Below are 27,162 nucleotides of genomic sequence, written 5' to 3' on the forward strand. Positions count from 1 at the left end.
GCAACCTGTCAATGCCTGACTCCCTGCAAAATGTGCAAACACTGCACCAAAAGCACACAAAGTGCTCACAGTTGTTCTCCCAAGCTTTATCTCCCACTGCGGAAGCACAAATGCAACTTTTCTCCCACTTTATGTGATGAAATCACCAAAATCTGGTTGCTGCAGATTTAGGACAGCACCTTAAATGTGCTCTGTTCCCCTTCCAAAGTACTGTACAGCAGTACTAAGTGCTCACCAATGATGTACCAAACCTATACCGGCAAGTACAGCAGCTGTAAATGAACGTTTTCCCCACTCAAATCAATGTGCAGCCATGGCAAAACTTGTACAAAGCTGTACCAAATCTGTACCAGCGGGTACAGTAGCAATAAATGCTCTCCTGGCTGTCCAAATGAGTGAAAATCAGACTTTTACAGTCCCAAACACTGCATACAACAGTCCCGAACAGAAATTGGGCAAAAGCCCCTTGACTGCAAGCTGATTTCTGAGGATTCAAGGCATAAAAGTCTTGCCTGCTACTTTGCCAAGCTTAACAAGCATAAAATCTTGAAAAGCCCCTTGATTTAAGATCAATTGCTGATCATACATGGTACATTGACGCACATGAAGGCATCCAGAGTCTTCACGATGCTTCCCCCTGGCCACATATACATCCAATACATGAAAGCCCCTTGATTTACAGGCACATTGAGTGCTTGTCGGGCATCAACACGTTGCCCAAAGCATCAACTGCGAGTGCCTGCATGCAAATCAACCAAATCGGCACAAAAGCCCCTTGATTTGCACTGCAATTCGCTGCAATTTTGCCCGAATGTGCGATTTCTCACATCATACAGCATGTATGACTGCTTAATTGCACAATTACATCAAAAGCCCCAAATTTTGACATCCAATTTCCTGCAAATTGATCCTGATTGTGACCAATGTCACCCAATTTTGCCAATTTTGCTTAAAATTGAGCAATTGGGCACCTGTATCTGCTCAATTGATGACTGTACTTGCTCAATTGCAAATCCCCAAAAAAAAAAATTGAAGCAGAATACCTTGTAATTTCTGATTTTTTGTTGCAGAAAAAAAAATGGGTGATGAATTTGGTGCTTCTCTGCAAAAATGGGAGTCGCAGGCACAAGGTGGACAAGTGGTAGAACTTGCACCTTCCACAAAACGCTACTGCACGCACGAGGACCAGCAGCAGCTTTTGAAGATGCCCTCTGCGTGTGGACCTCCGGCGCTGAAAGCCTGTTGAATGCACGGCGTTCTTCTTCGCTCGCCTGCCTACCAGCTGCCGCCGACTCAAGTAGCGTAACCAAGGAACACGTAAGCGTTGTTACGCTTAGGAGAAGGTGACGAGGAGCGAAACCCACACGCGATGAGGTCCGCCCGCCAGCCTGTCCGCCCAACGCGAGCGCAGATGCGCGCAAGAAGGCCTACAAGATCGCAGTGAATGCAGATGAGGCCCGCCGCAAGCGAGAGGACAACTTGGTGGAGATCCGCAAGAGCAAGCGCGAGGAGAGTCTGCTTAAGAAACGCAAGGAGGGCATGCCGCCCCAGCAGCTGTCCAGCACCACTGCCGCCCAGTCCAGCTTAGTTCCGAAAGCTCTTGTCCATTGAGCGCAGTCCTCCAATTCAAGAAGTCATTGCGGCAGGGGTTGTTCCTCGCTTTGTTGAGTTTCTTCTGCGTAGTGACTTTCCTCAGTTGCAGTTCGAGGCAGCCTGGGCTCTAATAGAAGAAGAAACCCCTACGAGCTAGTGATTCAGCACTCGAGAACAAAAAACCCTAAACCAGGGCTCTGATACCAGTTGTGTGGGAGAATTAGGGTTAGAGTAATTCATGTGTGGGAGACATACACAGAGAGAACAAGGGAGAGAGAGAGAGAGAGAGTTGTGGGGATAAGTCAACTCATGGGAATGAGTGTGTGACTCCCCTATCACACATGTATATTGCACTAGTACACATAGTGCACTTAGTACATTAAAAGTACTAAGTGTACTATGTACTATAACTTATGGGCTTGTACACACTATAAGGGTGGGCATAGTGCCTTTACCCCAACACCCCCTCTGGAGCTGTCTGAGTCTGTAATGATGTCTCTCTGTGGCGCTGTATGTCTAGAATGAATCTCCCCAGTATGCGCTGGTCTGCTTCCTCAAAGATCTGGCGTAGGGAATGTGGCTCTGAATAAAATGGGATATCTCTCTCTGATGGCTGTATATGCTCTGCATCTGCATACATAATGCTCCTCACTCTCCACCTCCTCTCTGCACAATCTGCATACCCTCTCCTCTCGGGGGACCCGTGCTGCTCTGCCAGTCTCAATCTCCAATTGGTGTGATGAAACTCTAAGCTGACCAATAGCCACTCGGGAGCCTTGTGGTAAAAAGCCCTCCATGTATCTAGGCCTCTCTATAAATCCATCATAAGTGATAGTCATGAAGTGATCTCTGTAGTATAGCATCTTCGGTGGAAGAGGCTGTGTAGGCGATATCCATGTCTCTCGTGTATAGAGCTGCCATAGCTCCTGTCTCAATACTCTGTTCCTCTCACTATGAGAGAGACGGATATGTGGTGCATCCCTGTCATACTGGAATGGTGGTAGATGATCCATGTCTAGGCCATGCTGTGAGAACCAATGTGTGACCTGTGCATACCATGATCCTCTGTCTCCTACCTTAGCCAGCTGTCTCGATGCCTCAAAAGCTCTGTATGACAATCTGTCCTGTGGCATCTCTCTGAATCTGTCTAGCAGGCATATAGTTTGAAATATGGCCTCTACCATCATAGGAGGCATAGCAAACTCTGCTCGGATAATGTCATGAGGTATTGACGGTTTGCTGCTTATCATGCGTGCCATCATGAGGGCCTGTGGTCTCTCTATCTGTGTCCACCAATGGGTAGCAAGGCCTGGCGCCCATACCGCTGCTCCATACATCAATGCCTAATGTGTCAAATAGCCACCCCTTCGTCCGGGGCTCCTAAAAATGCGCCTGGTGGCACTGTCTCTCTAGCATAGCCAATGCTGCATATCCTCGTGTCAATCTAGCTCTGGCTGCTGAAACCATGGTGAAGCGTGTGGCTGCTGCAGAGAAGGTAACCCCTAGGTACACGTATGATGTCACCACCTCCACCTGGCATCCTCCGTGAGTGAATGTCAGCTGACTCCTGCTGAAACCGGCCTCTGATAGAAACCAGAGTGCGGTAGACTAGCAGTCACCCGTCCACTTGTAGTCTAGATGTGAAAACAAAACAGATTGGAGCTAGAGTGCCCAAATCTGAAAACAAGGCGACACCTGTTGGCCCCAAAGCTTGGCGCCCCTTGCGGTATTTCTTTATTCAATTAAAATAATATGAATGGCTGAGTACAACAAAAATCAGCCAAGAGTTTACACCTTTATGTCCAATCTGACGGCCCACAATACCTCTTAGCACAAAGGATCTATGCACACAGATCTGTGTTCCACAATAACACACTGTGCCTCCCTCTGATCAGCCAAGACCACTAAGCAGGGCAGCCATGGGCATACATCTAGCATAACTCAAGTGCATGATACAACATCTCAGCTCATACATACATATGCTGTCCAAACTCTGTCTCAACCCTTGTCAATCTGCCATACCCCTCCTCTCACAAGGGGCCAGATAACTCATATCTGCAACAGACATCAAGCAGTAGAAAGAGAGATAGATGAACAGAAACGGAGCTCACCAAATTCAGCTCGTGAAACAGCACTGGAGGAAGCAACGGTACCAATCTGTACTTGCAGGCACTTGTTTCCACAATCCCGCTTCACACATGTGCACGTACTTGCCTGTACCTTCCTCCTTGTGTTCACCTCTATGCTGTCTTTGAAAGTACAGATCTGAAAAACAGCCCCGTACCCGTCTGTACTACCTCGGGATACGTGCCAGGAGTTGTACTTGCACAAGCAGCCTGCTGTCCACTCTTGTACCTTCCTGAATCAGTGTAATCAGACCTGTCCAGCACCTGTCCTGCGCCGCCTGCACAGCAGATACTTGCTGTACTTGACTGTCCGTACACTGTACAGCAGTCGTACAGTATTGTACTGGCTGTGTACTTGCTGGTACAGCCTGTGCAGAGTCTGTGCGCAGCCAGTCCAGCAGAGAAGAGAACCTGCAGCAGCTCCTGGGTGTAGCGTGGACCAAGAAAAAGCCTGCAGCCTGTCCGGACAAGGCTGTACGGCTGGTTTGCACAGAGAAAACAGCAGCAAACAATCTCCAGCAGCCGCCTCCTCCTTCCACAGCTTTTCCACGCATGAATACAAGCGCATGAAGGCTCCTCCACGACTCCTTTCTCAAAAGCTAGAGAGAGGGGGAGGAGAGAGAAGCACTCACTCCAAAAGTGGAGTGGTCTCCTCCCCAAAATAATCCCTAGGGCCCCAAACTTTTAAAAGTTCCCTAGGGCCACTAAGGCCTAGGGGCAAACTTTAATAAACATTAAAGTTTAATGTTTCTAGTTCCCCCCTTCACACCTAGGGATGTCCACACATCTTAAACTCTATCCGGGCACCCCCCATGTGAATCATAAAATATTCTGACTTTGCAACCACCATGCCCACACTTATACTGTTCCATTTTCACAGGGCCATGACATACCCCCCTCTTGAAAAATGGCAAGCGTCCTCGATCGCATTCTGGTGATGCATCAAAATATCCAAAGTGAAATATACAATATGGCAAGATCAGCGTCCCAATCTCTCTAAGCCATACACATGTATCAACATTCACTGCAAACCAATGGCATAGTAATAGTCCAAGTTGTATACCACTGTGAACCATACATATCCACAAAAATCTCATGTGACTAGTACACATATATCATAGAAGTCCCATAAACAGATGTACTGTCAGCCTCAGTACCTTCGGGTGAGATAAAAACTGCACCAAGCGACCTGTAGATGTCATCGGAGCCTGTCTGCATCAAGGGAGTGGAGGTGCGACCCCCCTCTTGAGCATCAGGTAATGCTCCAGACCCATGCTCTGCTGAACCTGAATGAGCCACAATAAGAGTCGGCTCTAACTCAAAGGCATCGAGATAAAGCTGCAAAACCTGAGGTGAATCTGTTAAGTCACCTTCCTCCATCCACTTCGCATCCATCGAGGAATAGTTTTTGAACTTCACAAGATAGCGACGGGAAACTTTACCTCGTACCATCCTTTCTTTATGTGCCAGTATCTGCTCTGGAATCAGAACCTCATCAAGTTCCTCAACTTCCGGCTGAGCCTCATCTGATACATCCTCAGGCACATCCCCACGGAAAGGTCTAAGAAGACTCACGTGAAAAGCATTGTGAATCCTCCAGTGATCTGGTAACTTCAAACGATAGGTTACCTCACCAATCTTTTCCAAAACCTGAAAAGGCCCATAATATCGCATGCTCAACTTAGGGAATAAGCGCTCTTTACCCTTCATCCTCTTGAGTCTAGCCTTTTCAAAGCGCAAAAGAACCCAATCACCCAATGCAAACTGTAAATCACGTCTGTGACGGTCTGCGGCTTTCTTTTGCTTCTGCTGAGTTTTCTGGAGGGCCAACTTAACTCTCCGATAAGCTTCATCCAAGCTCTCCACATACTGATCAGCCTCAAAGATCTTATCCTTTGTATGCAAAATGGGTGGAACCTTCTTCCCTCCTTCCACAATCTCAAAAGGCGCCTTGCCTGTCGAGGTATGTACAGTGTTGTTATATGCAAACTCCACCAAAGGAAGATACTTTTCCCATTGTTGCTTGTGCTCTGACACATAACACCTGAGAAGATCCAACACTGTAGAGTTAGCCTCTTCTGACTGACCATCTGTCTGTGGATGAAATGACGATGAAAACTTGAGAGTTGTACCCTTGTTGTCAAACAACCCTCTCCAGAACAAACTCGTCATCCGTGGATCACGGTCACTAATGATAGACGTAGGCAAGCCATGATACTTGAAGATGTTCGCCATGAACAACTTCACCATATGATCCACTTTGATAGTCTTCCGCACGGGAATGAAATGAGCCTGCTTACAGAACCTGCATATGATAGTCCAGATGCCATCATTTCCCGTTTGTGTCCGTGGAAGATCAAATACAAAATCCATGGCAATGCTCTCCCAAGGTCTATCCGGAATAGGTAAAGGTTGTAATAACCCTGGTGTCTTCTGACGGTCAAACTTTACCTTTTGACATACGATGCATTGCCTCACAAAGGCATCAACATCTCTTCTCAAGGTTGGCCAATAAAAGAAAGTCTCCACTGCTTTTACCGTGGCGTCAATACCTCTATGACCTGCATACGGTGGAGCATGACTTTCAATCATAACCTTGAGTCGCAATGGCCTGGTAACACACAGTCTGCCATGCATCAATAAAAACCCATCTCTGAGAGTATAGTGCTCATGCCGTTGACCCTCAGACATCTGATCATACAACCTTTCAAAATCCTCATCATGGGCATACTGCTCTTTCATTTCATCAAGCTCATGATGATAAGCAAGTGAAACTGCAGAGACCTGTGGCTTGCGTGACAAAGCATCTGCCACTACATTGAATAGGAACACAATCCTAGAAAACTGCGTACATCATGCACGGTCCTCAGAGCTGGCCAATTAAGTATTGCTTCTACCTTTGCTGGATCCATACGGACTCCATGACCAGACACAATATGCCCCAAGAAATGTATCTCCTGCAAGAAAAATTCACTCTTCTTGCCATTAACCACCAACCTATGGTTTCTGAGTTCTGCAAACACAATGGCCAAATGCTTTCTATGCTCTTCCTCAGTTTGTGAATGCACAATCATATCATCAAAGAAGGTGCCCACAAACTCTCTATGAGGCCTGAAAATCCTGTCCATCATTCTGTTAAATGTGGCAGGCGCATTTGTCAAACCAAAGGGCATAACCAAGAACTCATACAACCCAAACGTGGTTCGGAATGCTGTCTTATGCACATCCTCGGGTCTAATGCGTATCTGATGATACCCGCTTTTCAAGTCAATACGACTAAAGACTGTGGAGCCCTGTAAGCGGTCCAATATGTCATCGATCCTCGGTATGGGGAATCGATTCTTGATGGTATTCTTGTTCAGCGCCCTGTAATCAATACACATGCGCCAAGAACCATCCTTCTTCTGCACTAAGAGTACAGGTGAGCAAAAGGGTGATGAGCTAGGCTGTATCAACCCTTTATTCAAAAGCTCCTGCACCTGACTCATAATCTCTTCCTGTTGGGCTGCACTAACACGGTACGGCGGTCTATTCGGTGGAGTGCTACCAGGAATCAGATCTATGGCATGATCTTCTGGCCTCTCAGGAGGTAATTCTCCTGGCAATGACTCGGAAAAACAATCTTGAAACCCACTTAAGAAATCAGTCCTGTCCTTATCTAACATAGACAAATTAGACTTAGACTCATCATCCTGTGCATCCTTTACATAAATCAAGTACGCGGAAAGATGCTTTTTCATTACTGATGAAATAGCCGAAGCGGATACAATAGGAACAGATTCCCCTTTGAGTTTTACATCCAATACATGCTCTTTCCCTCTATGAGTCAGAGTGATTTTCCTATTGTAAGTATCCACCACCGCATGTACCCTGTGGCACCATGGCATCCCCAACAAAACATCACAGCCATCCAAAGGCATGATGAAGAACTCTTCGCTGTCCACATAACCCTGCAAATGAAGCCAAAGCTTCCCAATGATAGGAGTAACGGGTTCTGCATACCCTGGACAAGCCATATTTGCCTCATGTAACGGCCCCATCTCCTCTGCGCGAATCCCCAATCGGCCAGCCAAATCTGGGGAAATGAAGTTGGCTCTAGCACCTGTGTCAAAGAAGATCAAGGCATTCTGATCTCTCACTTTGCCCCATGCCCTGCACAACTCTGTAGCTTCACCACCTAGCTGCTCCTCCACAAGATCAGGAACTAAGCCTGCAGAAGGCTTTGGTTTCTTTGGCTTGGGCTCTCCTTTATTGTCAGGGTCCTTTTGGGACTTTCTTTTGGGACAATTGAATGACATATGCCCCTCTTCAGTACAGTAAAAACACTTTTGAGCATCTCTCAAAGCCTGTCTTTCCTCAGAAGTCCTCTTGGGCATTGGCAACTTCTTATACTTTGTCTCTGTAGACCCTTTAGCATCACGAGAAGCATGCCCAAATTTTTCAGCTTTCTTGCCCAATTTCTTACTGCCTTTAAACCCAGATGAACCACCTGTGAGTAACGCATTAGCTGTCATAGCATTTTCAATCATCTGTGACATGTTCGTTACTCTTGTCTTTATACAATAATCTCGTACCTCTTTGGGCAGCCCACAACAATACTTCTCTACCTGCTCAGATAATGGCACGGCACGATAGGAAGTCACTGGGAGTAATGCTTCCCAAAACTTCTTGTTATAATCCTCCAAACTATCACACTTTGAAGCATCCAATTTGTGCCATGCGGTCATAACATCCACCTCAAATGTAGATGTGAGCCATACGGAAGAGAAAACCTGTTTGAATTGGACCCATGTGGTGGGTGCTATGCCCTGCAAAAGAAGAGTAGACCACCACTGCAAAGCATTGCCCTTGAGAAAAGTGGCAGCTTTCCTCACCTTAGAGGACTCTGTGTAATTCCCACCAGAAAAAGCAGCATCAAACTGCTGTAAAAAGGTAAGTGCTTTAAGTTTATCCTTGGCCCCACTGAAAGTGTCAAACTTCACTGCAGCTCCCCCTTCCTTGTAATCCTTCGCCTTTCCCATAGGCGTTAGATTGTCATATGGAAGTGGTTTCGTAAGATTGCTGCCCCCAACATTCATACCCATCATTGGGTCAACATTTCCCATTCCCATGCCAGGCATACCATACATTCCAGCCATATTTCCATACATTCCATTATGCATACCTGGCTGCATACCACCAAACAGCCTTGCATCCCAGGTTGCATGCTTCCAAACACATTTCCTTGCATACCGAACTGCATACCACCATACATATTCCCTTGCATGCCAGGCTGAAAATTGGCTCCAAAAGGCCCGTACATACCCATGCCTCCCTGAGGGTAACCCCCAGTCATAGATTGGAACACCGAGCCACCACCAAAATAACCTGGATGCATATTCTGCTGAGGAATAGGTGGCTGTCCATAGAAGGAACTCTGAGAGTTTGCACCATAAGCATGCTGCATATTCGGAAACTGGCCAAAAGATGGTTCCTGTGGGATGGCTCCACTATGACCCTGAGGAAGATTCTTTGAACGAACCTTCTTCTTCTTTTTCTCGGGCTCTGTGCGGGGCTCTGTGCGAGATCTCATAAATTCAGCAAATCTCTCGCTCTGTGTGAGCTGCATAAAAGTTTCCATAACACCAGCCAAACGATCTTTGAACCGAGCATCATCATCCTCTTTACTATGCACATCTTCTGACTGGGTTACATCCTCATATTGCTCAATATCTGCAGCCTGTTCTCCTGCAAAAATATCCTCAGATACATCTCTCTCAGGAGAAGTCTCTTGCTCTTCTTCTTCATGATAGAAGTACTCATCCTCTGTATCAGACATGTTTGCTGAATTTTCAGCGATGGATTTCTTCAAAGCAACCACGAGCTCACCCCCTTCAGAAAGTTGATGATTGGTCCCGACAACGGAACCTTGAAACCGGCCTCTGATAGAAACCAGAGTGCGGTAGGCTAGTAGTCACCCGTCCACTTGTAGTCTAGATGTGAAAACAAAACAGATTGGAGCTAGAGTGCCCAAATCTGAAAACAAGGCGACACCTGTTGGCCCCAAAGCTTGGCGCCCCTTGCGGTATTTCTTTATTCAATTAAAATAATATGAATGGCTGAGTACAACAAAAATCAGCCAAGAGTTTACACCTGTATGTCCAATCTGACGGCCCACAATACCTCTTAGCACAGAGGATCTATGCACACAGATCTGTGTTCCACAATAACACACTGTGCCTCCCTTTGATCAGCCAAGACCACTAAGCAGGGCAGCCATGGGCATACATCTGGCATAACTCAAGTGCATGATACAACATCTCAGCTCATACATACATATGCTGTCCAAACTCTGTCTCAACCCTTGTCAATCTGCCATACCCCTCCTCTCACAAGGGGCCAGATAACTCATATCTGCAACAGACATCAAGCAGTAGAAAGAGAGATAGATGAACAGAAACAGACCTTACCAAATTCAGCTCGTGAAACAGCACTGGAGGAAGCAACGGTACCAATCTGTACTTGCAGGCACTTGTTTCCACAATCCTGCTTCACACATGTGCACGTACTTGCCTGTACCTTCCTCCTTGTGTTCACCTCTATGCTGTCTTTGAAAGTACAGATCTGAAAAACAGCCCCGTACCCGTCTGTACTACCTCGGGATACGTGCCAGGAGTTGTACTTGCACAAGCAGCCTGCTGTCCACTCTTGTACCTGCCTGAATCAGTGTAATCAGACCTGTCCAGCACCTGTCCTGCGCCGCCTGCAGCAGATACTTGCTGTACCTGACTGTCCGTACACTGTACGGCAGTCGTACAGTATTATACTGGCTGTGTACTTGCTGGTACAGCCTGTGCAGAGTCTGTACGCAGCCAGTCCAGCAGAGAAGAGAACCTGCAGCAGCTCCTGGGTGTAGCGTGGACCAAGAAAAAGCCTGCAGCCTGTCCGTACAAGGCTGTACGGCTGGTTTGCACGGAGAAAACAGCAGCAAACAATCTCCAGCAGCCCGCCGCCTCCTTCCACAGCTTTTCCATGCATGAATACAAGCGCATGAAGGCTCCTCCACGACTCCTTTCTCAAAAGCTAGAGAGAGGGGGAGGAGAGAGAAGCACTCACTCCAAAAGTGGAGTGGCCTCCTCCCCAAAATAATCCCTAGGGCCCCAAACTTTTAAAAGTTCCCTAGGGCCACTAAGGCCTAGGGGCAAACTTTAATAAATATTAAAGTTTAATGTTTCTAGTTCCCCCCTTCACACCTAGGGATGTCCACACATCTTAAACTCTGTCCGGGCACCCCCCATGTGAATCATAAAATATTCTGACTCTGCAACCACCATGCCCACACTTGTACTGTTCCATTTTCACAGGGCCATGACACCTGCCCTGTCTCGATGTATGAAAGACCATAACCTTGGTTTTCCCAAGGTTCACAGTAAGACCCCTCTGTGTGCAGAAATCATCGAGTGCATGTAGATGTTGCTGTAGACCACCTGGAGACTCAGACACTAATACAATATCATCAGCATAAAGCATAATATGTACTGAGGTACCTGCTAAATCAACTCCATCTCCGCCTCCCTGTGTAATGAAGTCAGCCACCTCATCAATGTATAACCCAAATAGCGTGGGGGAAAGTGGGCATCCTTGCTGCACACCAATGGTGCTAGCAATAGTCTCGGACATACCTCCTGGACATCTGACTCGCCCGAAAACCTGCTCATATAATGCATAGATGCCCCATGTCATATCTGCTGGTATGCCAAGAGACTGTAGGCGCTGAAAGAGCCTCTCTCGTGGTACTGTGTCAAATGCCTTGCGGAAATCCACAAAGCAGCAATAGAGCTTTCTCTTCCTCACTCTAGCCTGATCAATCATATATCTCAAAGTGAATACATGGTCAGTGGTAGAGAAAGCTCTCCTGAAGCCTGCCTGCCCTGATGAGCGTAAACCTGCTCGCTCAGCATATAAGCTAAGCTCTTGCTCCAACACTGCACCATAGAGTTTGGCCAGCACGTGGCCAACCATAACCGTCCTGTAGTTGCTCGGATCGAGCATATCCTGTGTTTTGTGAATCGGCACAATGGTGTGCATCGTCCACTCCGCAGGCAAACCCTGTGCTAGTGCCCTGTTAAACAGGTGTGCAAGAAAAGGAGCCAAAGAATCTACTGCATATATGAGATGCTCACCGTGCAGGCCCATATGGTCGGCAGCCCGTCCATGCTGTAGGCGGCGGATAGCTTCCTGTACCATCGAGTGTGTGGTAGGTCGAGGCTCCTGTGGACTGAGGTATAGGTGGGTGCTGTGGGGCGTGGTATAGGCCCTCTGCATATGTGTGCCATGTCTGTGGGTCTGCAATAGGTGTCGATGTCCGGGGCTCTCTGAAGTGCCGCCATGAGACAGGGCTATCTCTACTCATGAAGAAATGAAAGATCTCTAGCTCCTGTATCTCTGCGAAGGCCCGCCTTTTGCGGCGAGTAAGTCTCCTCATCTCTCTCCTCGACTCCTGCACTGTGATGGCTCCCAAGGCTCTCTGTATGCGGAGCTGTGAGTATAGGGCTCTGCACTCGTCATCATACCATCTGTTCTGGGGCATAGTCCCAGATCTCGCAGGCTCTCCTAAGTGGACACGATGTGGGAAGCTTTGTAATGCAGTAGGAGTGATGCCAACTGGGCTGTAATGGTATCCATAGGTGCCAGGGGATCCATGAGTAGGAGCCCATCCTCTACTCTGCCAGTGTATATGTCTGCCATGTCATGTGTGAAGTAGATGGTAGTGTGTGGCGTCGGTATGTGGGGGGCTGGTGATACTGGTGATCCGGCTAGTGAAAATGCCAAGTATGTATGATCTGCCCCAATAAGATGAGGTGGAATGGAGAATGAGGTGACAAGCTGTGATGCCTCCAAAGACCCCATAATGTAGTCTACCACTGTGCCTCCGGTCCGTGTATGACCCCCATGTGGGAAGCATGTCAGCCCTCCTGATCCCGGCCACTGTAGCATCCCGTTATAAATAATGAGATGATGCCTGGCTCCCAACTCTAGTAAGTGGTCCCCAAAATGTCCTTTGTCTGGTCCAGTGTCCTCTGATGCCCGACTAGCCCCTATCTCCTCTAGATCCACAGGGTGGAGGATCTCCATGTCATCATAGTCATACACCTCACACTGTCTGCTCTGTGTGTGGGCATTGAAGTCGCCCGTAAGAAATACTTCCCCTAGTGTAGAATAATGCATAATCTCCTCTGACAGACAAGTGTATGGCGAGGCTCCTATCTCCTCCTCCTGTGGCATGTCCTCTGTAATGACATAGGAGGATCTTGATGGAGAAAAGTAACATAGAGCTATGTATATAACCCTGTCCTGTGAGAGCTGTAAGCTGATCCACATGTATCTAGCCTCTGGATCCTGTGCTACCACTCTCAGTCTCCCCTGTAGCTCCCGTCTGAATAGAACTGCTACTCCCCCCGACCCTCTCGAGGTACCCTGGCGTGTGGTCCTCCTGTATGCTGACTCCCTCTACTCGAGGTAGCCCTCTCTCTGGGCTCTGATGTGTCTCTGTCAGAAGTATGATGTCTCTCCCCACCATAACATGCTCCACTCGTCCAGGCTGCACCCATAGTGAACCATTACAGTTTCATACTGCCATGTGTATCTCTGTCAGTGGCCTGGTCTGTGTCCCATAGGCCCCAAACCGCTAATCCATGGGCCAGCCATCAATGATGACCCGACCATCTCGGTAGAAGGCCTTCTTGCCGCCTCTCCTCACGTGTAAGACTCGTGGCATGCAAGCTCTCCTATGCTCAAGCTGCATCCTCGTGAGATCATCATCCAAGAAAATAGGAGCTCCCTCTCAACCTCGTAGTATGACCCTCTTCCTCATGAAGGTGAGTCTCTCCGTCTCTCCTGCAAACTGTAGGATGAGGGCTCGCTTGCGTGTTGAGTCTTTCCCGGCTCTCCATGCATTGGTGAAGGGGAGAGGGTGCTCTTCCTTGTAGCCGAGCTTCATGCATAGAAGCTGTCCATCTTTCTCGGGAGTGGAGTCGGGTGTCTCGGCTATACCTGTGACTCGAATGTTGAGGCGGCGGGCATGCCTCATCTTCTCCTCCTCAATGGTGGTGTGAATGGTTTGGTGTTCTTCCCTTTGAGTCTCCTCCCTCACTTCTTTACGGATGTTCTTCTTCACGACCTCAACCCATCCTGACTGCTTGGCTTCGAGTTTTCCCTCCATGTCCTTTGTGATCTCCTTGGAGTTCTCTTCTTTGATGGTCGTGAGAGTGTTGTCATTGATCTCCCCTTCTTCCTTCTCAGTATTCTTGATGGCTACCATTTCCACTTTCAATGCACTCACCTCCTCCTTGAGTGCCGTGTTCTCTTGTTCGAGGTTCGTGACCCATGCTTCGAGAGCCATGATGTGCCGGTGTAGTTTGTTCTCCACCTCATTGAGGTTGGAATCGGATGTCTTCTTGTTCTCCTTGATTAGTGCCTTCGTTGCCGTCTCGAGGGCCTCGAGTTTCTCTTGGGGGGGACACCGCAGCGAACAGTGAAAGACTGAAGGGACGGGCGAAATGGGCAGGAGGCGGGAAAGGGAGGCGACGGGCGAACAATGAGACTGAAGCGACGGGCGAAATGGGCAGGAGAGAGAGAGAAATGAAATGAAATGAAATGAAATGATATATTAACGTCTTAAGAAGGCCAAAATGACCTATGAGACCAAAAAGGTTACAACAATTGGTGGATCTGATACAATGTCTGTGTAAGAAAAGCTAAAAACAACTAAACAACGAACTGAAACTGAAACAACTACGAGGAAAAGTAAGGTACTAGGAGCTCCTAATGGATAACATATGGGAGGAAAACTCCAGCAACAAAGGTAAGCATCATATACATCACTATCCAAAGATGTCTCTCATCGGTCGATGGCGGATATCCTCAATGTACTCCATGGTGAGTACTCTGACTGGACGTCTCCCATGCCGTGCTAGTATGGTCCTGGTCCTCTGTTGTAGTCTCCGCCGGTGTCGAGATGGGCCTCTCATCTTGGGGCGCCTGGACCGCCCCAGCTCTATAGCCCGATCAATCAGTGTACCTCTGGTGCGGCTATACTCTGGGGCTAGCTGCAATGCCTGTTGGCTTGACTGCTCAATCTCTGGTCGAAAGAAGTCTGTAATCTGCCTCTGTAGGTGTCTCTCCCTCTCTAATCCCCTCCCTCTCAAGAGACCCTCTCTATGTCTACGCAGCTCCAGCAAGTATAATCCGAGGCATCTTTGATCCTGGTATCTCATGACTTTAGAAAGTGGTCCGAAACCCTCTCTGAACAAGCAGTGAAAACGGCCTCGTATCTCATAATACACTGGACAGTGACATATGTAATGTAACTCTGTCTCTGGCTCCATCTGGCACAGTTGACAATTCTTGGCCTCAACTGGTACTCCTCTGAATCTGCCAGTCTCAATCTCTAGCTGGTGTGAGGATGTGCGGTTTCTGACCAATAACACACCGTACCCCATGAGAAAGATGAGTATCCATGTAGCTGGGTCTAATCACAAACCCATCCTCCGTAGCTGGAGAAGATGATCTCTATAGAAAGCCATCTTCGTACCAAGCTCGTGTGGGTGGTAACATCTCCATGCTTGGCAGTGTGTTCTAGTTTTTGTTTTTGCACATTTCCTTCTTTGACATCATAGCCTTCTTAATGTCATGACTCCCATATTGGCCTTTTCTATTTTACCTGAGGGAGGAGTGCTGTTTGCGACACGATGCCATACCAAACGGTTTTACAAAGTGGCACCAACAAAAAAGGGATGATGATGGAACCAAGTAGTGTTCCAGAACATGGTGGTAATGAGATCAGGAGAAGTGCGACTCTCTCTGTTGGGATGACAGAATACATAAGTGGCTATGGGTCTTCCCTTTTAAGGTTCCAAATATAGATTTTTTTTTGGCTTGTATCTCGACCCATGCACACATTTGTTTACTCATCGTCACCCTCTGTGGATGGATGTATAGTGATAAATCCTCGCTGGGTCTTGAATATGTTAGGAGGGAGGAACCTTTCAGGAAGGTTCTTGGAGCAGAAGAGGAATGCATGCATATTGTTACTAGTTGATGCTTGACTAAAGGTGGCCTCAGAAATTGCAGCTGTTATCTCCTTCCACTTTTTCTGCTGGCAAATCTGACAGTCTCCAAAGCGACTGGGAGGAGGGTTGCCTCCGACTGTCTGATGGTGGGAAGGTCCTGGAGGATGTGATGGGCCTTTTTGAAGCCACCTCTTACAGGAGTCAAGATCACTAACGAAGCACCCTTTTGATACTACGTTTTGCCCAAGTTATTGATTTGACTTGTAGTTGTGGGCCATTAAACCATTGATTAGTTGTGTCATAGGGATCTACGTGTGTTACGTCTTTAGTAGGGTAGGTTTGATCCCTTTATTCTAACTGATATGTTGTGTTGTATTTTATCTCCAGAGCCCGCTGTATCAATTTCTACATGATTCGACCGTAAGTGGAATATTCTCTATTTTTGTAGGCAAAATTTCCTTTATTTTGATATTGATGGGCGATCTTGTTTTTATAGCTTGATGTATCATGCTTTGATAGACGCGCTATCTCAGGGCAAGTGGAAGTCCCTCGGGGAGTGAGAGGAACTCGAGTGCAGAGGTTGACTACTTTAAGTGGCCACTTATTGAAAAGGCATGGATTGATAGTTTGAGAACCTGGTAGTCATGTGGTTTGCCTTAATGCATTTCATCTAGGTGGACATCAATGACAGAAGGGCAAGAGGTATATGCCGAGGCATCCATGATTTCTGCAGACTGGCAGTGTGAAACAGCGAATTCTGTATCGGGTGAGCTGCTAAAAGAAAGTACTATAGACTCAAGCAGCCAGCTTGAATACACCTCTGAGCGTGCAAGCTTCAAAGTTTCTGGCAGTGATACATACAAAGATAGATCTTTGAGGGCCTACCAGTGGACGGCAGAGGAGCTGGAAACTGCAACAGGGAGTGCTACTGAGAGTCTTATGAAGCACAAATTCAAGCTTCAGAGTGCCTACTCAAATATACAGGTATTGTTTTTGGATCTAAGTGATGTAGGAATTTTTCTTCAAAGTCACGAATCCTCTCAATTAGCCTACTGAATGGCTGTGAATGGAAATCTTGACAGGGTCCAGTGGAAACTAGAGACACAAGCAATGAGCCTCTTGTAACCACCTATCATGGAAAGTTCATGGGCACAGTTGACTACATCTGGTAATTTGGCTTGCCTAACCCGTGTTGTTACATGGTAAAGAATTCTCACATAAAAGATGGCTCTTGCTTGTATGAATGTCAAGGCGATGCATCCCTCAGCACTTGGAATTTCTTAGGAATTTTGGCGGTTGTCCTGTGTTCAAAGAGCTCCTCGTCTGTCTTACAGGCAGGAAACTTGTGAGTAATCAGGCATCTAATTTTCTGAGTCCTTGAGGAGGTGTACGTTGAGCAGTCACTAGGTTTCATGATGAAAGCAAGATGTTCAGGTCAGGGAAGGGGCTTTAGGAGCTGAAAAAGCCCCCTGGGGGATATTGGAAGATGGGGGATAGCATCGGACGATGCCTCACAGTTGCATTGCAGTCAACAGAGTTGCATGCTGACCATAAAGAGCTTTGCGTTGCATGCGTGCATGAAGGACATTGTGGTTTTACACCGTTCTGCACTGGAGTGTAGGCTAGAATTGTCAAGATGGTGTATTGCCTGAAAATGGGATGCGTTTTTATTGCGTAGGCTAATTGATCAATGTGGTAATTGATTAATGTAGGTTAATTGATCAATGCGTTCTTATAATCTGTAGGCTAATTAATCAATGTGGTAAAATATCAAGTTCTTGTAATTGAGAAGGTAGCTTGCCGTCTTAGTCCGACCTTGTGTACAAGTTACTGATTTTGGATGAGTTTTAAGTGTCTTCACCCAACATGATTTTTCTGACAAGTTGGACCTTCTTGCAGGTTTAATGAGGGCCTCGTAGCTGTTAAGGTGTTAGACATTTTGCCAGTCCATGTTCTACAAAGGACGAAGGGTCTTCCCTCAAAGGTTGCACCTTTTCGCTGGAACTTATCAATTTCTAAGGCAATCGTATCTTTAACTGCATATGTTGTCGTGCTCTTGCCCTTTTGTGCGTGCTTGGTCTTTGACAGGTAGAGTGCTTATTTGGAATCCATTTAAGCGATATGTGGTCGCTTAAACCTAGTGTTTTTGCTTGTGTGCATGTAAAGAAGGGAGGAGGGGTTTGGGTGATGTGCATGCATGTTTGCATGCATTTAGAGGGTTGGTTTGCAGGTGTCCTTGTTTCCTCAGGAAAAGCCTTTTGAGAACCTTGTCACAAGGGTGGAGACCAAAGTTTTTGAACAATTCTTTTTTTCTTTTTTGTCCCCTAGAGACTTAATTTACCTTTTCTGTCTTTGTTGTGGATACTGGAACAGAAATGGGGCAGTGATCACTTGGCCTTAGCTTGTGAGTTTGCGTTTTTAACTAGCGGAACACCGAGAAGTGGAGATTCTGCAAGGGAAAACACTGGTGATTTTTAGGCCATGGCTGACTCTTGTTTCTGTTGTGGGATATAAATCCACATTAAATCTGTGGTGAACCCTGATTAAATCAGGAATTGAAGCAGGGGCCATTCTGTGTCTGAAGCTGCAATTTTTTTCACTGACTACCGGACAGAAAGATACATCTTTATTGCTTTCTCCGGTTAGCTTGTGTACATATGCAGGTCCTGTGTGACTTCCCTGTGAGCTTGTGTACACATGCAGGTCTTATGTGACTAGGGTTTCTGTGCTAGTTATGCACCTGATTAGTGCTACCCATCTGCAGATGAGCACCTGATTTATACCAAGGTTGCATTTTGGACTTCCGAACGTTTCCAAATGTTTCAAACTTAAAAAACATTTGTGTTTTGGTTTTCTTCCCCCGTGTCCTTTTTTCTATTTATTATGTTTGGTGATCGCTTTGTATAGCCCGTTTGCGCTCATGACATCAGACAGATGTGACATTGTCATTTGATTTTGATTTATCATTTGTTTCTACTATCTACTTCTATCTACTTGAATTGTCAAATTCCAATCATGGTGTATTTGGGTATGTCTAGACATTGTTTATGTTGTGAGTGCTAATTTTGAAAATCTTAGATAGGCTGAAATGCTAGAATGTGACGTGTTGACACATCGCTCCTTGTCTATCAAAGGATATATACTAGATATAGACTTCGAGCTTTCTTGACCAAACTCTCGCACACAGACACACCCATATATATGATTTTAACATTGTAAAGTACGTAACATTTTTGACGTACTGTATCAGTCGACAACGTTCTATACGACGTACTAAACTCGTGCCGTTTCATACGTTTGAAACTACCATGGTTTATATTGCATTCTGCAATATTTGCTAGTCACTACCTATATGCTCACTGTCACATGCCTTCATGCAACTGCAATATGTGGCTAGCCTAGATTTTTGGACATGTGATTTTCTCTTATTGCAATATGATGACAGTTAAGGTGATTCATCAGCTATGTGCACGCACTATTATACGTCTTCTCATAGCTGCAATATTTTTTGCAAGCCTACTCTTTGATATGTGATTGCTCTAGTTGCATTGTACTGATGACGCTACTTTGGTAATTTAACAGGACATAAAAATATTCTTCGATAGAGTTACAAAAAGCTAGAAACTTTATCCAATCCGTTAGGGTGTGTAACATACATGACAAATGTTATGGGAAAAGGATTGGTACAAAAGAAAAGACTCAATATATATTAAGGCATCCTACTTTCTCTCAACAAATGTGGGATATTGTGCCCTTTGGCAAATGTAGCTTCTATATTCGTATTTTTTTCCCCAAGTCATAACTATCATAGAGAACAAAATTTGGTAAAACATAGAGGTATTAAAACCGTTGGAGTCCCAAAAAAGTGCGATAAACATGTGTACACATCTGAATGTGCAATCAGCCTCGACAAATGCATAGGTGTTCTACTATGTTTTCATTTTTAGGCTCATTTTGAGCACTTTTGTACTCTTAGGCTTTCTAGAAGGCAGTGTTGAAAAGCTATGATGAGAGTCTGAAAAGAGCTCATAAAAAGTCAAAATTTAAGTACTGGTTGATGAAAATCATCATTATATAGAAAGAAAGCCATTAGAGTAGAAAGTTAATGTAATAAAACAATTCAATTCTAAAGCAAAAGAGAAGGTCAATGGTCAACCATGGTGGGAATATTGTAATCCAATGATCATTTCAAAACTTGAGGGATGGTAAACTTTTGTAGAAGCCTATTCTATACAAATAAGTGCCACTCCAAGCTCTAAGCAATGCTCAGGTCACCTCCACCATAATAGGGCTATATACAAAAGTGTGGAGTTGTAGAAATGTTTAAAAATCACAAACAATGGGGAAAAAAATCCAAATCATAATCTTTTTTAATTCCCTCTAAGGTATATATGATAATGGGCAACGATCCATGTTTTATGCATGGATATGATTGCAAATCTTTCCAAGAAAGCTTGCACAACTTAGTATCTTCTTGGTACAAACCAAGAAGGACTTCACTAAGCATGGATGGAAGTCCAAAATCATACATAGGAATTTTCATGCTTTTTGTCTTCCCAGGTAGGTCGAAAAGTCTTTAAAAAAACTACTTCCTCCTTCAGCATAAAGAGAGAAATTCATTTATATGGATAAAACTTGAAATGAGAGTTTTGATTGCAGGAGAAAAAAAGGCTTGTAATTGAGGTCACTATCTTGTTGTCAAAAAGCAGCCTAGAAAGGAACTTGGGATCGTGTAGTCAATAATTACTTCAAATTTTAAGGTAAATGAGAGCCTTAGGTAGTACTAAAATGACTTCAATCCAAGGGCTCAAGATATTTGTGAGTTAGATCCTCCGCAAAGCTCATTTTCTATGTTAGATGTTGCTCTCTTTTTGTCCCAAAAAATTGAAGATTGTAGAGTTTAAATTATTCTGTTCTTAGAAAGGAAAATTAGACAGTGTGTAAATTCTCCCAAAAAATTGAAGGTTGTGGAGTTTAAATTATTCTGTTCTTAGAAAGGAAAATTAGACATAGTGTAAATTTCCTGAAGACAGTAACTTATTATACAATTTGTAACAACTTGTATTTGAGAGCCTATTATTCAACTTGTATTTGAGAGCCTATGGGAAGTTGATGCTATGTTGTTGCATTACTCTGATTTTGCACGTGTGAGATGATTTGGATAGTGAGCTTTATATTACATGGGCATGATCCTAGAGTGATGAAGCTCTTCCTTGTGGTCTGTAGGATGGGTTTGTCACGAGTTTTATCATTACATTTCACTTTTTCTCGGAAGTTTACAAGAACAAAAGCTGGAGCAAGCTATGTTTCTTAGTTTCAATGTGCCAAACTTCATTTACTCCTAGGATAGCTTAACTTATCTGGAGGACTTTAATAAGTGGTAATTGAGCTTGTGACTTGGAGCTTTCTTATCAAGTTATTCTAAGGTTTATGGAGTTGGTGAAAGAACTCTGGTTTTATTCAGAAGCTTAACTTGCTTTATAGGTGGGATAACTTGTAGTTGTTTGCCCAAAGGATCGAGCTTATAGCTGAACCAACTTGTTGCTACCTTACACAGTGTGGAACACTATTTTCTGTGTATCCTACTATTTACCTTAAGCAATCTAGTGCTTTGGTTTTTATGAAGATGGCAAATTTGTACAATCTAACCTTTGAGAGAAGCTATTGACTTATGAGGTAGATGCCATGAGTGGTGAAGAATGCTTCAGCGTGGTAATCTATGTTGTGCTCGGAAAGAATATCAACTATTGAAACTGCTAATGCAAGAGTTGTTATAGTTTTGCTACATTAACCTTAGGTTGCTATGACTTAGTTAGTTAACATAGATTCCATGAAATTCAAGGTAAAACCATTCAATCACTGGGATGAACTACATGGAAAGAGCTTGACATTGACTAATGATGAGATCTGTGTACAAAAACACAACAAGCACTAGTATTCCAAATCATATCAAGTAACAATGAGTATACCCACAAGTGCTTTCAAAGTCATGTGCAAGAATAGCATGTACAAAAGTGATAAGTTGTCTCAAGAGAGTGTGTCTTTCCGTGCTAGTGTCCCCAAAAGAGTGTGTCTATGTGTTGTTTTCCTCCCTATCTCTTGGCCGTGCTAGTGCCCCCAAGCAGTATTGCCATTCCACAAATAATGTGGCCGATGGTGTCTTGATCAAAGAGATCATGGCATCCTTACTTTTTGTAGCCCATAGTTGCACTTTTATCTCATATTTTTTTAAAGCACTAAGTCTCCGGCATCATAGGAATACCAAGCTTACAATGATTATAAAGCTATGAGAATTGGGTGGATCCCATGGATGAATGTAAATGCAAAGGCTTGTAAATCAAACATTTTCAAGTAATGAGAGAGGACCAAGCTCATTTGATGCAATTGTGTTTAAGCTCTCTTGTGCTCTTGTGTTGCTTGCATGCTTGCTTCTTCTTGTCTATGTGCATGTGAGTAGGATTGGAGTTTATCTTTTGAGAGTGTATTTGATTATTAAGGTACACCTTGGTGGTGTGATAATATTGAGGGATGAAATTGGACTTCTTGTAATCTAACATATTAATAGTTTTATTCTATACAACTAATGGTAGTGAGTCCCTAAACAACCCTTGTACTTCTTTCTTTCTCTTCCATGCAAAGTCTTCAGGTCACTTGGGGAAAAAAAATTGGCATCGTTGCCACGAATGACACCATTAGCTTAGATTTCTTACTCCATATCTCACCAAGTAGATTCTTAATCTTGCTTGGGAGTTGTAACCCACCAAACTTATAGTTTGTTTTGTGTTGTTTTTGCATAATTTTTAGGTGTTAATAACATCCATTAACATATACTCCATCTTTTTATAACCACACAATGTGCTTATACAATACCAAGCTTAAAACTTGTGTAATTCTGGTAGCTTACGGCTTATGTAATGCCGATGAATAGTCTAGGACATTAGAAGTATTAGCTTTTCCACCCTCGAATATTTCTTGGGCGATCGAACATTGTACATACGATGCTTTGTATATAAATCATTTTTGACTAATGAGAAATCACATAATCCCATTATCACAATGAAGTCTATTCCTCTAATGCTCTTGTGGTGATAGCTTGTGTGGTTTCTTGCTTTCTCTTGTGCCTTGCATACTTGTAGATTATATACGGCTAAGGGTGCAAACTGGTATAAACACCCTCATGCAAGGCACAAGTGTTTCCAATTTAATTCCCCCTTACCAAAGTTGACACCTCCACTCTTGGTTGGCATCTAGGATTAAGGGGTAGGGTTAACGCCTCCCCTCAATAGAATTAACACATCTACTCTTGGTGCTTCATCTTTAGGAGCCTTCAGATTGAGATCATTTAGTTTTGGTGCAATAGGTTCTAGGGTTGAAACTCCTAAAACATTTGGACCAAGAGCGGCGCAAAGTACAGGAAGAGAGTCATGCTTTACATTCTCGCTCTTTGGCATGAGTAGTTCAAGAAGATTGAGCCTTGGATCTAGCACTAGAGAGCAAGAGGCACAATAGGTGTATTAGGCTTCACATCAACACTCTTTGGAATTAGGCTCAAAATAGAAAGCTCCAAAATCAAGACTCATCCCATAAGGAGTTCACTATTTGTATCATCACAATTATACCATTCAAGGGTACCTCCCTTATTGCCATAGCTTCTTAAACTAGTGATGGAAATAGAGACGGAGGCGGCTAGTTGCAAGACACCAAGACAACTTGCAAGGTCAAGAGGATCCACATTTCTAAATTGATGACAAAATTTGATGAGACTAGAGGTCCCATTACTCATCTAGAGATGTTTGATCAAATGTGTGAAACTTACAGTCAAGTAGATGCCTCACTATGGAGGGAAAAGTAAAGTGGTGTTTTGATCAACTGAAACTAAAGGACAAGGTTGACTTTAATGCCGTAAAGCATGATTTCATGATCAACTACTCCCAGCAAGGAATTTGTTGGAATCCTTTGGATTGGTCATATCGTGTGAAAACTGCTAGAGAAGGGGTCAAACACAAATCATTTAGCTACAATACCTATAATCCTGATGTGGCTGATGGAGATAAGTTCTCTAATGAAACACTAACCAAAAGATTCTTGGAGGGACTCTAAGATCCATCATTGTACATGCCTTGTAACCCCACAAAGGCATAATTCCTTTGAACCATGCTATTGACTAAACAACTTCATGATAATAACTTCATAGGAACCTTGCCACCCCAAGAGCTCCTTAACGGGACACCATGTTATCGCCTTCAATGATAACTTCATGGGAACCCTCGCTTGAGGACTCCATGAAAGAATGTTTTTGGCATAGTTCCATCTGAAGCTAGCACTAAGGAAAAAGAGCCATTGGTCCATTGGTCATACCACTAGTAGAAAGAGCTTGATGTAACACTTATAGGTGATTCAACAATGGAGAGTTGAGTTGACAATACGGGCCAACCACATCTATACCCTAATGCTAATCACACTAGCACATACAACAATAATAACCACATATTTCATGAGTGATCTAAATTAACTTTGATTGAGATGCTAGAAGGGATGAAAAGGGAGAAGGACATGACACTATTTACATTAAGCCTCTCTAGGAAGCTCAAGGCCAGCTTACCCCACTAGCATGGTTGGTGAGATTATGGTTGATATGCCACCAATGGATGACAGGCTGTGTGACAGTCACTTTGGAGTACTAGAGTTATGGCATAGTTATAGCACATGCTCACCTATAGTCGAGTTCACACTATGGACCAACCAATGAATGTTATTATAGGAGAGTAATTTCCCTTATAATATGTACTCTTATCTTTTTAGTTATATGGTTGCAAAGAAGAGAAGAATAGAAGAAAACTCAACCATCCATGTCTCTCTTGTGTCTTGCTCTCTCTCTCTCTCTCTCTCTCCTCTGTGTGTGTGTGTGTGTGTGTGTGTGTGTGTGTGTGTGTATTTTGCTTGTAAGGAACTCAAGCTCTCCCTCTCCCCTACATTCTCTTTATCCTAGAGATCAAGGGACCACTATGTGGCTCAGCCAAGTCCCATCAAGAAGGCCATATTCCACACCACAAACACAACTCCCATTGACACTGCTTTTGCACAGGTTGCAAAATTGTCACATGTACAAGCTCTGGGAGTCTTCTTTCAGTGCTACAGAGGAACTCTTGATGCAAGGACAATCAACATAGACATAGAATAGAGAGAGATGGTTGTATATTTAATATATTCATATAGTACAAAAAGGTGCATCATCTGTGGCCTTTGGTCTTCCCAAAAAGGATAACAAAAAGCCTAATGTATGACCTACTCTACCTTGGGGGAAGATGATCTACAAACGACTTCTAACATTGCCTTTTATAGGCCCTTATTTGCTAGACCAACTAGCCAACTGATGTCGGCCAACTTTAGTGGACATAAAGGCCCATATAATCACCACCGACCTGAGGTAATCCTAGTAATGGGCATGTAGAGTAAGATATCCACTATACACATGTACATAGTGGGATCATCCAAAAGCTCACCTCCTGGACCTATGGAAATCTTTGTGTTCTACTCCAATGGCACTGAAAATAGGCTTACAGCCTATCATACCATACTTAGACAACATGTCCAAGCCATATTACCTTTGGTAACATCAAAATTCCAAGAGGTGATCTCACCACCTCTATGCCCAAGAAATATTGTAGCTCACCCAAATTCTTGATCTCAAACTTATGCTTCAAAAGCCTCCTGATATTATGTATGCCAACATCACTATCACTAGTGATAACCAAGTCATCGACATAAAAATGACTAATAGCATGATCTCTCCATCTATCTTTTTCACATAAAATGAAAAATATGCATTGGATATCCGAAATCCAATGGTAACAAGATACTCCCGATCTTGTTTGACCATGCTCTAGGTGCCTGCTTCAAGCCATACAAGGCTTTGCATAGCTTGCACACAAAATTCGGGTCTACATCACTCTCATAACCTGGTAGTTGCATCATATTTAGTTATTCTTGCAAATAATTTTGCAAGAAAGCATCTTTACATCCATCTAATGTAAATACCAACCGTTCGCCTAATGTTGCAACCATAATAATGACAGGTCACATAGTTGCCATTCTCACACAAACTGGCCTAAATGACTCCTCATAGTAGTCAATGCCATACGTCTGTGCATAAACCTTGGTAAACCAATCTTGCATTATACCTGCTCATTGATCCATTTGAGTTATTCTTGACCTTATACACCACACATCCAATTACCTTCTTTTCCTAGAAAAGGTACTAACTCCCATGTTGCATTTGCATCCAGCGCCATCTCCTTATTCATGGCATCTTCCCATTTTTTATTTTCAAGTGCCTGCTCAAAAAGTGGGCTCCAACTCTTGTATTTCTTTCACCATGTAAGCATAATGGTGGTTTGCATATCCATCATATCTCAATCTATCAACAACAGGGTATCTAACCCTCATAGACCTTCCTGCACCTAGATCACTACCACGTGTCCTTAAAAGAACCTTGGTTCTCCTTGCACTAGGAGTAACCACTGACCAAATGCCAAGCTTCTTATCAACGCCCTGCTTAGAGCCACTAGAGTCACCATCCACATATGAGTGACCTCCTGACAGATTAGGCACAAAAAGTTGATCTATCTTTTCCTTCCTTTTGTGTGATACATATGTACCTACATCTGTCCTCAACCTACCTGTGACCATGGACTAACATTGGATCCACTGCTAGAGGACCCTCCAAGTCCACTAAGCACATGTGATTATTGCTGCTCTACATGTGGGGCATCATCATTACTTCTTACATCTACATCTTTTGTTGCCTTCACTGATGCGCATGCGAGATACTCATCTCATTAAAGACAACATCTCTACTTACTCGCATCTCATGAGTGGTAGGGTTATAGCATCTATAACATTTCTACTCTAAAGCATAACCAATAAAGATGTATTTTTCTACCTTTTGATCCAACTTTGTTCTCACTTCATCGCAACGAGAACATGCACATAATATCCAATACACCCAAACAAACACTTTCAAGTGAGACACACCTCATTTTATTCCTGTAATTTTTTGTTCAGACATTATACCATAAACATCTAAATTGGGGGTCATGTTCATAATGTACACAGTAGTTGCTTACACTGCTTTTGCCCAAAAAAATAATTTGGCATATTCTTTTTAGACATCAAAGGCACGTGTCACTTTTGCAATGTGCCTATTTTTCCTTTCTACAACACCATTATGTTGCAGAGTATACCTGCATGTAAACTATCTCTTAATTCCTTGTTTTCTTAAGAAATCACTGAACTCATTCGAAAAATACTCTCCCCCACTACATCCGATCTTAGACATTTGACCTACATACCTTTTTCCTTCTTGACCAAGGCTTTAAATCTACGAAATTGAG

The 27,162-nt window shown here is 44.1% G+C and overlaps 1 protein-coding gene across 1 annotated transcript in view; it reads left to right on the forward strand.

The window, feature by feature from the left end:
- The window catches only part of LOC147609730 (carbon catabolite repressor protein 4 homolog 5-like), a 54,829-nt gene extending 36,201 nt beyond the window's left edge, over positions 1 to 18,628 (forward strand). Inside the window, exons 10-15 of the mRNA XM_086786703.1 lie at positions 16,157 to 16,189; positions 16,266 to 16,348; positions 16,444 to 16,753; positions 16,852 to 16,937; positions 17,669 to 17,753; positions 18,143 to 18,628. Coding sequence (XP_086642829.1) covers positions 16,157 to 16,189; positions 16,266 to 16,348; positions 16,444 to 16,753; positions 16,852 to 16,937; positions 17,669 to 17,753; positions 18,143 to 18,247 — 702 coding nt within the window. The 3' untranslated portion in view covers positions 18,248 to 18,628. The remainder of the gene's footprint in view (positions 1 to 16,156; positions 16,190 to 16,265; positions 16,349 to 16,443; positions 16,754 to 16,851; positions 16,938 to 17,668; positions 17,754 to 18,142) is intronic.
- The last annotated feature ends 8,534 nt before the right edge of the window (positions 18,629 to 27,162 follow it).

This window comes from Cibotium barometz, chromosome 50 (genome assembly GCF_041138505.1).
Source record: "Cibotium barometz isolate CiBa-2024 chromosome 50, ASM4113850v1, whole genome shotgun sequence".
NCBI classification, from domain to species: Eukaryota; Viridiplantae; Streptophyta; class Polypodiopsida; order Cyatheales; family Cibotiaceae; genus Cibotium; species Cibotium barometz.